Here is a 13,212-nt window from a genome sequence, read left to right on the forward strand (position 1 = left end):
TTAGGATGTTCTGTGGGACAATGTTAGTTACCAGTGCTTGTAGGCAAATATTTCCATTCTCCCAGCTTCTTGGTACATGGTAGAGATGAACTTTCTGGCCCCCTTTTGGTTGATAGACCCAAATGAATAGTTCTGAACTACGAATTATAAGAGAAATGGTATACGACACTTCCAAGTTAGAACATTTAATTGCTGGTGTCTGTCCTATTCCCTTTGCACAGTGCCCGCCAGCATTTAAAATGGAGCTTGGCTCGTTTCCTCAGCTGGAGTCCCTAGGATAAGCAGAGTTCCTTTCCTGACCCACAGTGGACACATAAAATGAGTGAGGGATATAATTCTTTTGGTGTGTTAAGCTCCTAAGATGTGGTTGATGGGAGAGTTGTTCTTGCATTAGCTACTTATCAGATAAACTTGTAGCTTTAGTGGAAGAAGCTGAAAAACAGTTATTAGCACACATAGAAACAGAAGAAAGTTCTTTGAAAGATACATTTCCACTAATATGTGAAGCCTAGGAACAAAACCAACCAGGAAAAAAAATAAGTAGGTCTGCAAAATTAAGAGAGTTGGGAACATTTTATTTGAACCTCTGGATCAAGTGTGTTTAAAAATCTATGCCTGGGCATTTTACCTTTGGTTGTCAATACACTTCCATGTTACTTAAGCCGGTTTACTCTTGAGTCTTAACAGACACGCAGCTGCTCCATTGCACTCTAATATACAAAACTGCTAATAAAAGTGTGTTGCCAATATGATCCTTGTTCCTTTGCAGGTATCATGTTTAAAACAAAACAAAACTAGTTGCTTCTCACCACCTTCATTCATTTAGCTATATTTCCTTATATTTTTAAATAATATCTCAAATAGCTATTAGCTTTCTCAGTCTTAAGTGGTTTCTATTATTTTCCTCCATTCCTCCCATACTTCCCTATTTCCCTTCCAATAGATTACCCATTTTTTCTCAAATATTCAATAAACACATATTGCTCATGAAGGTCACCAAACATGTAGCTTGTGTCACTATTTTTCCGTATGCTTAATTTTCTGTGTAACTAGGGCTAATTTTTTCTCAAACACTTCAATAGCTAAGTCTCTTCTGAATACACTCGAACTGATCAAATATCCTACTGTTTCTTTACTCGTATTGAGCACCTGCCCTCTGCAACACAAACTGCTGCCTTGGGACTCTCGGTCTTCCTGCTCTAAACTAGAGTGGTTGCTGGAACAGGCATTTCTATTCTTCAGTGTGGGAAGTTTTTTTTTTTTTTTTAATTATTATTATTATTTATCTTTTATTTTTTTGAGACGGAGTCTCGCTCCGTCACCCAGGCTGGAGTGCAGTGGCGCGATCTCGGCTCACTGCAAGCTCCGCCTCCCGGGTTCCCGTCATTCTCCTGCCTCAGCCTCCCGAGTAGCTGGGACTACAGGCCTGAGTCACCACGCCCGGCTAATTTTTGTATTTTGTTTAGTAGAGACCGGGTTTCACCTGTTAGCCCGGATGGTCTCGATCTCCTGACCTCGTGATCCACCCACCTCGCCCTCCCAAAGTGCTGGGATTACAGGCGTGAACCACCGTGCCCGGACAGGAAGTATGTTTTAAAAATATTATGTACTTAGTATTTTCCCCCCATTTACTGAAGCTCTTTCTATATACATGTTAAACTTCTTGAACTGTACCTGTAATTTTTTATTATCTATCATTTTCCATCTCTGTTTATAACGTTGTACATTTGGGATAATTTCTTCCAATTTATCTTACATTGGTACAAACTTTTAAAATTCTTTAAATTTTTCAAGAGCTTTCTTGTTCTCAGGATGAACTTAGTTTAGCACATTCTATGTTTACTTTATGGATGCAATATTTTGAATCTCTGAAAGCAGTAATTAGACATTTTGAAAGTCTAATTGTATTCCAAATATTATTGTTTTACTTCTGAGCCTGACTGCTGTGTTTGTTGACTTTTATTGATGCTGTTGGTTTGAGTGAAATGTATGCCCTGGATGGACATTATCAGTTTAAAACTACGAAACAAAGACGTGGTTAATTAATATAGGTACCTGATGTGGCTTTCTTCTGCCGTTGCATACATTAATTTCCCCCAATATTTCTCTCCCCTGAGTGGAAGAGTTTGCTTCAAGTTCTGTTTAAGTGGGAAGGTACGACCCTGAAAGCCTTCATACTGGGATGCAAGGCACGTTGGCTGAGGCTTCTCCAAAAGCCACAATAAGGAGGCTTTCTTCTACGTATGTCACACATGCTAGAAATCCTCATTTCCTCTTTAAACATCAGTTTTCTAGTTTCCATTGACTGTTTCTATCACAGTGGCTGTATACATTGGTGGTGGTGGCAGTGTTTTTCTAAAAGAGGCTGATGAGCCATCAGAACAATGTTCTAATGAATTACATTGATTACTTCCATGAAACTCAATTCTTCTCTCTGTACCTGTGAACATAAGTTCAGTGTTTTTCCATGGCTCAACTGAACATCTCCCTCTTCTATTCCAACTTCTCCAGTATCTGTTCCTGGCTACAGGTTTTCTTCTACCCTTCATTTTCTGTCGGTATATTCCCGTATGTAGAAATGTATTACTCTGAAGTCTCCTAACACCTTTCCTTTTATATTTATACACTGTCCTTTCAGTGGAATTTAGGGAGGTAAGGAAAGTAAATGAACCACTTAGCCCTCTTAAACTGGAAGCAGCAGTGTGCTCCTTAATCATCACACTTTGAAAATAAGGTGCCTATATTTTACATATTGGATCGGAGAAAGGAAGTTCCCAATAGTGAGACATAAAACACAATACATTAGAGATGTGCCAAGTATCCTAGAAATTTGAAGCAAATCGCTGAGACTCAGGGAAAAAACTATTCAGGGCAATTTCTTTTTTAAAAAATGAGGTAAGATCTTTATTATTGTCATAAAATATGGATGTAGCATTTTCAGCTTCAGTTCTCCAGTTTTGTTTGAATGCTAGCCTTCTATATTATTCATAGTGGGCCTCTAGTATTAACATGTGAAAGTTCGGTTTATGCTTTAAAGTTCCAAAAAATAAAAATGAGCTATGATGATGTCAGTGAATACAGCCTGCTGTCAATTAAATCAGATTCCATAAGAGAGCTGAGTTCTGCCAAAAAAAACCCCCAGAAATTATACATTTTTATTTCTAGGCTCACCTTACTTATGGAAACGTTAATTTGCAGTTGCACTTAATAAGCCTTAAAGATTAAAAATTTTTTAAATGTAAAAAATGTGAAGAAGCAATACATCAGAGAAGATTTATATGCTAACAACTGCAGACCACTCTAAACAAAAGCCAATCAGGAAAAAAACCTTTACGATAAAACTGTTCATAATCTGTTGCTTTGGTTATAAAATCTTTCTATATTTACTGACAGTTAATTAAAATGAAGATTTTACATAAATAATATTATGGACACTAAAGTTGCATACTTTACATGTTATAGAAATGCTATTTACTCACTTAAAATGTTCTCCAAAGGTTATTACATCTACTCTAAAGCTGTAACATAATTTCACTGAATTTGTGTGAATTTAGCCTTCATATGTATATGTGACATGCAGAGATACAGAGATTCATGTATATAGGGAGGTTTCTTTTGCTGTAATTTGAGACCTCTACATCTATATCTTCCTCATTGAGTTGCAAACTGCAAGTCAATAAATCTGACTCTCACTGATTCAAAAGCAAAGAAATTGTAAGGTCCTGTTCTTTCATACTGTAGATAATTCTTATATCTCATTTTCGTTATTAACATCTCTTTTCCCAGTGAATGCTGTTAACAAAATGACAGAACAAACATAAATTTGTCTCACAATATCTGCTTATTTTTAAATGGAGACAGTTACAAACAGTACTATGGCCAGACAGTGAAAATAAGATAAGAGAGCAGAAAAGAGAAGCAAGTCTCTAAGTTTCATAGTTTTTGTTTTATCTGACTTTTCCATTACCAAAATCATGCATCTCTCTCTGTTTTCCCATATGGATATGAATATGAAGATGTAACAACTTCCACATAGTTGGCTCTGTTATTTTCTTATTTGAATTACTATCAGTCTCTCTCTAGGTGCCTGTTTCTCTTGATACAAACACAAGAAATTATCTCTAAAAAAACTTTCCCTTTAGTTGTAGTATACTTTTGAATTTTCCAAACAATTGTTTAATCACCTACAATCTATATTCTTTTTCCATTTCTCTCTTGATGATGTTTCCTTGACTATAATCAGGAATTATTTCTTAATTTTCTTTGTTTTTAATAGACATGTAACATTTTAGAAAGACTGAGAATTTACTTCAAACACTATTTTTTTTTTTTTTTTTTTTTTGCTTTTGTTACATCATACTTGAAGTTTCTTGGAAGGCAATTCTCATACTTTGGAATTTCTCAAAATATATTCTGTGGAACACAAGTTGCTCCAAGATATTAATGAGCAACACAAGGAAAAAAAAATCATGGTCAAATAAATTTGAGGAACATTGTGTTAAACAGAATTAAACGGGTCATTTTATTGTAGACTATCTTAAAACCTTTAATGAAGGAAAGAAAAAAGATTTCAGATTCATGGAGGAACATAGTTCTTAGTTTCCCAAACCTATTGAAATAGAACCTGGTGTTTGTAGAATATCTCATTACTGTCCATCTAAATGCTAATTTAGTTTTTAAGAACATTGGCTTGGAAGTAAGCTGGACATGGATTCAAATCTAGCTCCAAAACTTACCAGTCATAGGGCTTTGTCATAATTACTTCTCTTTTCTATTGTTAAATAATAGCTAACATTTGTTGCACTCTTGACGTATGCACTACACATACCTGATGTAATCAAGAAAACAATATCTATACAAGTGGTAAAACTGAGACTATAAGTAACAAAGTTTAAGTAAAGAGTGTAAAAGCTCCCTCATTAGGATGCGTGCTAAATAAACTACTGCATTAGCTTAAGTCATAGGAAATTGCCATTATTATGGGTCAGAAAAAGTCAAACCTTTTCATTTGTTTCAACTTCAACAATGAAAATATGCCTGGGTTTCCAGACATGGAGCAAGCATTCACATCATGGTGTCTGTTGTTCTATCTCCTTCTCTCCCTCTGATCATCTGATCAGGAACTTATCTCTGTTCAGTTTCTGTGAGGTTAGTCCACTAATCGGCTCTATGTGGACACTTGTCAAGAATCTGTCATTCACCCTCATGGCTCTTACTCCTCATTCATGGTGATCTTATCTACTCCTGTGGGTTCATTGATTATCTCTACAGAATAATTACAAGCCTGTGTAGAACTAAGAGCTCTAGAATGCTAGAATCTGACAGAAATGTAGAAATCATCTAGTTTAAGCCCCTCATTTTACAGATAAAGAAACCTAATTTCCAAACTTACAGATGTGCATTTTTAGTCTGCCAATTGGAGAAAAAAATGGAAACATTCATCGACACTTCCCATTAAATGTGTCCAACAATGAACTCACCATTTCTCTCCTTCACTAATTAAGGCTCTGGTTTAATTAGTGGTTTCCTATTTTTTTTCCTGATTTCCTGTTTTCCTTATTTTTGTCCTCATTGCTCTCCCAGTTACCCAACCTAAACCTCAAAAGCATGATTGGCTAATGAATGCCCTCTCTTGACTCACCCTCAAATGGACAGTTCTTAGGTCTTTCCACTGTAATGTTTTTCCTATCCATCCCTTTTATCCAATCCAATTGTAGCTTTCTGACCATTCATTCATTCATTCATTCATTCATTCATTCATTCATTATTTATTCAATTCTCTGCTGCTTCTTACCTATTGGTTATTTTGGGTGACACAGTCATGGATCAGATAAGAGATCTTTCTATACTAGAATACCTTTCATCTGGACTCCCAAATACACTTGATTATTCTTTTCCTACCAACCCCTGCTTCATTCTAGTCTCTCTGACTTTAGTCCCTCCAATAAAACCTATTTTTTTTATTATCACTGCTAATTTATTCTTTGAAATACAAATCCAACTATGTCACTTCCTTCATCAATTTTCCAAAATTCTCCACTTGTCTTCCCAGTGATCATCTCTGACATATCTCCAATCTTCCTTCTCACCTTTAGCTCCCCTATGTTTCTCTGCCAATAACCTGAAGACCACTCAAACTGGCACCCTCACTCTTGCCAAATCCCTTCTTACCTCCATATCCCTGTCTTCACTCACACCTTCCTATCTGCCTCTATGACTCTCTCTCCTTCTCTGTGATCTCAAGCTGATAAACTTCTATTCATCCTTTTAGTCTCCCCTCAATTACCAAGTACTCCTTAGAAATCACATTAATATGTTAACCCAATACAGCCTCCCCTTGCTTTGAATTCTCACAGCATTTTCCTTCACTACCTTTACAGTGCTTAATGCTGATCATGTAGTTTGATTGTACACCTGACCTAGGCTCAGTAGGCTTTAAACCCCTTAACAGACACCTGTTTATCTTCACATCACTCACAATCTTCACATATACAGAGAGTGGCCATTTCTGAATCTTTCATGACTTTACATAAAAGCCTCAGTTTCCTCAGCTGTAAAATGAGGACAACAGCACCTTTTTAAACAGTTATTTTCAAGATTAAGTAACTATGTATAATATTTAATGTGAGCCAGGTAGATGACACCATAAGTTTTGGGTTATTCTCTCAAATATGGTAAATTGGAAACATATGCATTTGAGTTATCCCCAAATATTTGAAAATTATGGCCCAGATTGTATTTGAGATAACATAGTGCCATATGTTTGTGTTTAAATCAATTAGGTCAGAAAAAGAAAAGAGAAGCAGCTATACATTTTCTTTTACCTTTTATTAATCCCAATATTCCATAGATATTAAGTTTATTGCTTCTTATTTGCTTCCATTCTGTGAAGTCATTCGTGTTTTTTGCTTCTTTTGCCCATGCACTAAGCCATAGATTCTGTCCAATGCCCACCAAATTCTGCCCTAAGTAAGTGACCATAGTCAGCCACACCCAGAGCCAGCCAAAGGCTTGGAGGTACTGCAGAATGATGGAGAACTTCACCTAAAGGCAAAATTGATATAAAATTAGATTACCAAGAGATACAGGAACATGACAGGCCATTTCTGAATAAGTTCCCTTACTGATAGTTTCTGATTAGCATCAATTAAATACATAGTATGATATAGGATTTCAAAGATGTACTTTAAAGTCACACCTCGATTTAAACCCTATTCTGATGTTTCCTAAGCTTTGTGATCTTGATCAAGTCACTAACACCTATAATTCTCAGATGGATCACCTGTTAATTAGAATAACAGTAATCACTTTATAAGTATATGTAGAGTGTCAAGCACAGTACTGAACCCTTAAAAGCTCAATTAATGTTAGTTGCTATCATTAGTGAAAAAGAATATACATAACTAAATAACATGTAATCCTAACCAATCACCAACAATTCCATTTCATACAACTTCCTCAAGCTATTATATAGCAATTATCCTCAAATTAAATGAGAAATCTATAGTATTTATCAATAATGCAAGGTAAACTTTTATGTTTAGGTGGTTAATAGCAAATAACATTAGTTCTTCTGGTGCTTACCCCACCAACAGGGATCTTTTCTTTTTTCATTGAGAACTGTTTTCCTTGATCCAATGAGGGCCTGATAAAGCAAGACAATGTTTTGCTTTTTAGGTTTTAGATGAAACTAACGTAAAAAAATTATACATCTTTAACCATTTTGTTGCATCTTTCTCTACTCCCTTACCCTAACAGCAACTTGGTTTTCCCTGATAATAACTTTGCATCTTTTTGGTCTTATCAAAGGGAGACTGTTCATTCTACCATAACCCACATAATTTAGGGCCAGCGCATGTGGTCTATTTTTTTTTTTTTTTTTTTTTTTTGAGACAGAGTCTCGCTCTGTCGCCCAGGCTGGGGTGCAGTTCCCCGATCTCAGCTCACTGCAAGCTCCACCTCCCGGGTTCACGCCATTCTCCTGCCTCAGCCTCCCGAGCAGCTGAGACTACAGGCGCCCGCCACCTCGCCCGGCTAGTTTTTTGAATTTTTTAGTAGAGACGGGGTTTCACCGGGTTAGCCAGGATGGTTTTGATCTCCCGACCTCATGATCCGCCCGTCTCGGCCTCCCAAAGTGCTGGGATTACAGGCTTGAGCCACCACGCCCGGCCCATGTGGTCTATTTTTAACTGCTTCTTCTAAATAATTATCCCTTAAACTTGAATCAAGTCTTTAGAGCATTTAAATTAATGCCATCTGGCTGTACCATACTCTATCCCTTCTCATCCTAGCCTAGACTGGCGTCTACTAACTTCTTGGTATCTCAGAAGATGAACTAACATCAGGGTTACTCTTCTCATTTTGTTCTGCCACCACCCTGGGTAATGTCACAGATTACATGAAAGGCTGTATTAAACTCGATCTCTTTTCCAGCTTCATGGTCTTCATAGCTCCAGGTCCTGCATGTGTACCCCACTTTTGCCATCAACTTTCATGACCTTAAACCATGAATCTTATTACTTAGAACTAACCCATCTCTGAAAACCCAACTGTAAGTATTTCAATCTCTGATCATAACCTCTTCTATTTATAAGTTTTCAATTCAGTAATTCAGTCATTCTCACTACATTTGGTTTTTATTTTACTTAGATTCCCAAATCTAGCCTTCTATAATCTTTGCTCTCTTGGATAATCAATGATCCTGCTTTACCTGGGATTTACGTGGTTTTAGCATTGACTATCCAACTTCTAGGGAATTCCTTAGACCCAGGCAAACCTATATTCTCTCTCTTTTCCCTGCATTCTCCGTGATTATCATTTCATGCAAACTTTGCTTGTTTCTATCATACACAACCTTAACTGAGCCAGTTATTTTCCTATCTCCCCTAATGTTTTCTCTGGCTTTACAAGGAGCCACAACACTTTCTCTGTCTTGATCATAGGACATTTCCATCTATTCACCAAGTATTTGTCAATTTCATCTTCTAAATATTTCTGGAATCATATTATTGGATAAGTATTTAGAAAATAACAAGCAGCAAGAAGAAAAGTGAGAAGTAGGGAGGAGGAGGAGAAGGAGGAAGAAAAGGATAAAAGAGGGAGAAGAGGAAAAGAAGCAGAAGAAAAGATTTACAATCCTACATTTCAGAGACAATCTGTGCTAACACGCTTGTGAATATTTCAGTAGTCTTGCCTCTATTTGTGTGTGGTATGATAATATTTTAATGTTGCTCTTATATTATATTATATAATGTGTATAATAGATATATCTTATATTACTATTGCTCTTATCTTATATTGATATTATATTTCAATATTATAATTATTAATGATTGTCAGTATTAATATTGATAATATTGCTCTATAACCAGTTCATACTTTTAAAGAAAATTACACATTTGTAACTCAATTTATAAAAAACATATTCTTCTACAACACCATTATATTTTATAATATAACATAATATTTTATCATTTTACCATGATATGATTTATGTAACAAAGTCAGTGCTTATACTGGTTGCAGTTTTTTTCCTACTTTATTGCTATAATGACCATTCTTTTCATAGGTCTTTTATTGCCTCTTGTACTAGATTCCCATACACAGTAACATGCGACGTGATCAATTACAAGTCATTTGATGCATCTCCTGTTAAACTGACCTCTAGAAATGCTGAACTGATGTACACACCTCTCAGCAGATTATGATAAACCCCTGTTTCTTCATGGTTTCCACTGTAATTTTCAGAATAAGAAACGCCTTATTTGGGCAGCCTGGTAGTTCTTCCCATCCTATCTCTGGCACTAGTATTCAGAAACATTCTGTGGGAGGTTGCAGTGCATGTCCTTTGCAGGATCAGCCTCAGCATCAGAGAAAGACACACTATTTAATGGACACTTTCATTGGAATAGCTCCTGGTGTATGATTTGGGTTAATTATTGTCTTCATCCTTCAAGCTGTTGGCCTGGCTTCTGTTTGGATAAGCAAATTTAGCATTGGTACCAAGCCAAAAATTAATTCTTAATGTAGCTGAACATAAAATGCTATGAAATCCAACGGTTAAAAGGGAATTAAGCCTTCCTAATTAGATATAACTAACAAAAACCAGTAATTTATTGGATACTATTGATTTTCAAATGAAAATGTTATTCATCATTTTTTCACACACAAAAAAACCCTGCATTTGGTTCTAGGCACTTTGTTGTGAATAACAGGTTTTATTTGAATTTTTTAAAAGAGAAACTATTTAATTCTAGTAGAGAAATTTTAAACATGAGTCTTGTTCTGTCCTTGAGAAATTCTCCGGAAAATTCGCACAATATCTATTTACATATTTTGTATAAAATATGTAAAATCAACATGTTGAAACCATTGCCTCCGATCTAAGCACGAAATTAAAAAGTTTGGAGAACATATGGGAAGACAAAAGTGATTCAGTGTTGCGCATGAAAGGCAAAAGGGGGCAGCCTAGGTAGTGAAATAAAATTTCCAGTTTATTTTATTCAGGGAAGACAGTGATAGAGATTTAAGAAAGTAATTAATAGGCATAATATAAATTTAGAAAAAAATGTGGAAACAGTTTGAAATAAATATTTTAGTCCTGCTGGAAAAATAATGTCATTAAACTAACTCTAATTCTTAAACTTTGAGAGAAAATTTTTCAGAAATTATTTGGTCCAACCCCCCTACCCCTCCTTTTCAGCATACTCCTGATAGGCAACTAGACAGTTTTCCCATGAACCTTTTCATGAGAAAGACTTATTATATTCTATTTTAGTAGATCCCATTACAGACAGCCTCTATTTGTTGAAAAGTTCCTGCCGGCTTGTATCTTCCAATCCCACTCGTGTGTATATGTGTGTGTGTGTGTGTTTGTGTGTGGACAGAGTCTCACTCTGTCACCCAGGCTGGAATGCAGTGGCACAATCTCAGCTAACTGCAACCTCTGCCTCCCAGATTCAAGCGATTCTCCTGCTTCAGCCTCTGGAGTAGCTGGGACTACAGGCAAACGCCACCACACCTGGCTAATTTTTGTATTTTTAGTAGAGACGGGGTTTCCCCATGTAGGCCAGGCTAGTCTCGAGCTCCTGACCTCAAGTGATCTCCCAAAGCGTTGGGATTACAGGCATAAGCCACCACGCCCGGCCCCAATCCTTAATCTGTCTTAATTCTGCACTAATTGGAAATGATTGGAGAATTCGAAAAGAATAGAAATTTAGAGTGAAAAGTCAGGAAAACTCTCTCTATGTGATATTATCTTACCAAACAGTAAAGCAGATAAAAAATGAAAGGGAGAATAGAAAATAATACACTAGTATAGCCAATTAATTGGAAAAATTATAATAGGCTTCTCAAACATTAGATAAAATGTGATTTATTTAGTCGTTTGAAATTTCTTATTTGAAAAATTTAGTGCATTCTTTAAAAACTTCACTCTGGGTTGTGTTGATAAAAATATGACATATTGGACCTGAGGTGATCTTCCCAAAGTATTCTTTCCTCCCTCCCCGCTTCCCTCCCTCCCTCCATCCTTTCCTTCCTTCCTTCCTTCCTTCCTTCCTTCCTTCCTTCCTTCCTTCCTTCCTTCCTTCCTTTCTTTCTTTCTTTCTTTCTTTCTTTCTTTCTTTCTTTCTTTCTTTCTTTCTTTCTTTCTTTCTTTCTTTCTTTCTTTCTCCCTCTCTCTCTCTCTTTCATTCTTTCTTCTTCTTAGATTCCATTTGTCAATTTTGGCTTTTGTTGACATTGCTTTTGGTGTTTTACTCATGAAGTCTTTGCCCACGCCTATGTCCTGAATGGTGTTGCCTAGGTTTTCTTCTAGGGTATTTATGGTTTTAGGTCTTATGTTTAAGTCTTTAATCCAACTTGAGTTAATTTTTGTATAAAGTGTAAGGAAGGGGTCCAGTTTCAGCTTTCTGCATACGGCTAGCCAGTTTTCCCAACACCATTTCTTAAATAGGGAATCCTTTCCCCATTGCTTGTTTTTGTCAGGTTTGTAAAAGATCAGATGGTTGTAGACATGTGGTGTTATTTCTGAGGACTCTGTTCTGTTCCATGGTCTTTATATGCTGTTTTGGTTACTGTGACCTTGTAGTATGAAGTCAGGTAGAGTGATGCCTCCAGCTTTGTTCTTTTTGCTTAGGACTGTCTTGGCTATACGGGCTCTTTTTTGGTTCCATATGAAATTTAAAGTAGTTTTTTCTAATTCTATGAAAAATGTCAATGGTAGCTTGATGGGGATAGCATTGAATCTATAAATTACTTGGACAGTATGGCCATTTTCATGATACTGATTCTTCCTATCCATGGGCATGGAATATTTTTCCATTTGTTTGTATCTTCTCTTATTTCCTTGAGCAATGGTTTGTAGTTCTCCTTGAAGGGGTCCTTCACATGCCTTGTAAGTTGTATTCCTAGGTATTTTATTTGCTTTGTAGCAATTGTGAATGGGAGTTCACTCATGATTTGGCTCTCTGTTTGTCTATTATTGATGTATAGGAATGCTTGTGATTTGTGCACATTGATTTTGTATCCTGAGACTTCGTTGAAGTTGCTTATCAGCTTAAGGAGTTTTGGGGCTGAGACGATGGAGTTTTCTAAATATACAATCACGTCTTCTGCAAACAGAGACAATTTGACTTCCTCTCTTCCAATTTGATACCCTTTATTTCTTTCTGTTGCCTGATTGCCCTGGCCAGAACTTCCAATACTATGTTGAATAGGAGTGGTGAGAGAGGGCATCCTTGTCTTATGCCAGTTTTCAAAGGGAATGCTTCCAACTTTTGCCCAGTCAGTATATTGGCTGTGCGTTTGTCATAAATAGCTCTTATTATTTTGAGATATGTTCCATCAATACCTAGTTTATTGAGTGTTTTTAGCATGAAGAACTGTTGAATTTTATTGAAGGCCTTTTCTGCATCTATTGAGATAATCATGTGGTTTTTGTCATTGTTTCTCTTTATGTGATGGATTATGTTTATTAATTTGCGTATGTTGAACCAGCCTTGCATCCCAGGGATGAAGCCAACTTGATCATGGTGGATAAGCTTTTTGATGTGGTGCTGGATTTGGTTTCCCAGTATTTTATTGAGGGTTTTCACATTATGTTCATCAGGGATATTGCCCTGAATTTTTCTTTTTTGTTGTGTCTCTGCCAGACTTTGGTATCAAGATGATGCTGGCCTCATAAAATGAGGTAGGGAGGATTCCCTCTTT

At 36.3% G+C, this 13,212-nt stretch overlaps 1 protein-coding gene across 4 annotated transcripts in view; it reads right to left on the bottom strand.

Moving 5' to 3' along the window:
- The window catches only part of ABCC13 (ATP binding cassette subfamily C member 13), a 93,573-nt gene that overhangs the window by 18,897 nt on the left and 61,464 nt on the right, over nt 1-13,212 (bottom strand). For all 4 annotated transcript variants that reach the window (XM_077994442.1, XM_077994443.1, XM_077994444.1 and 1 more), the window contains 2 exon segments: nt 7,585-7,645; nt 6,825-7,044 (listed from right to left, as the gene is read on the bottom strand). In XM_077994442.1, the coding sequence (XP_077850568.1) occupies nt 6,825-7,044; nt 7,585-7,645 (281 nt within the window).

This window comes from Macaca mulatta, chromosome 3, assembly GCF_049350105.2.
Source record: "Macaca mulatta isolate MMU2019108-1 chromosome 3, T2T-MMU8v2.0, whole genome shotgun sequence".
Taxonomy (NCBI): Eukaryota; Metazoa; Chordata; class Mammalia; order Primates; family Cercopithecidae; genus Macaca; species Macaca mulatta.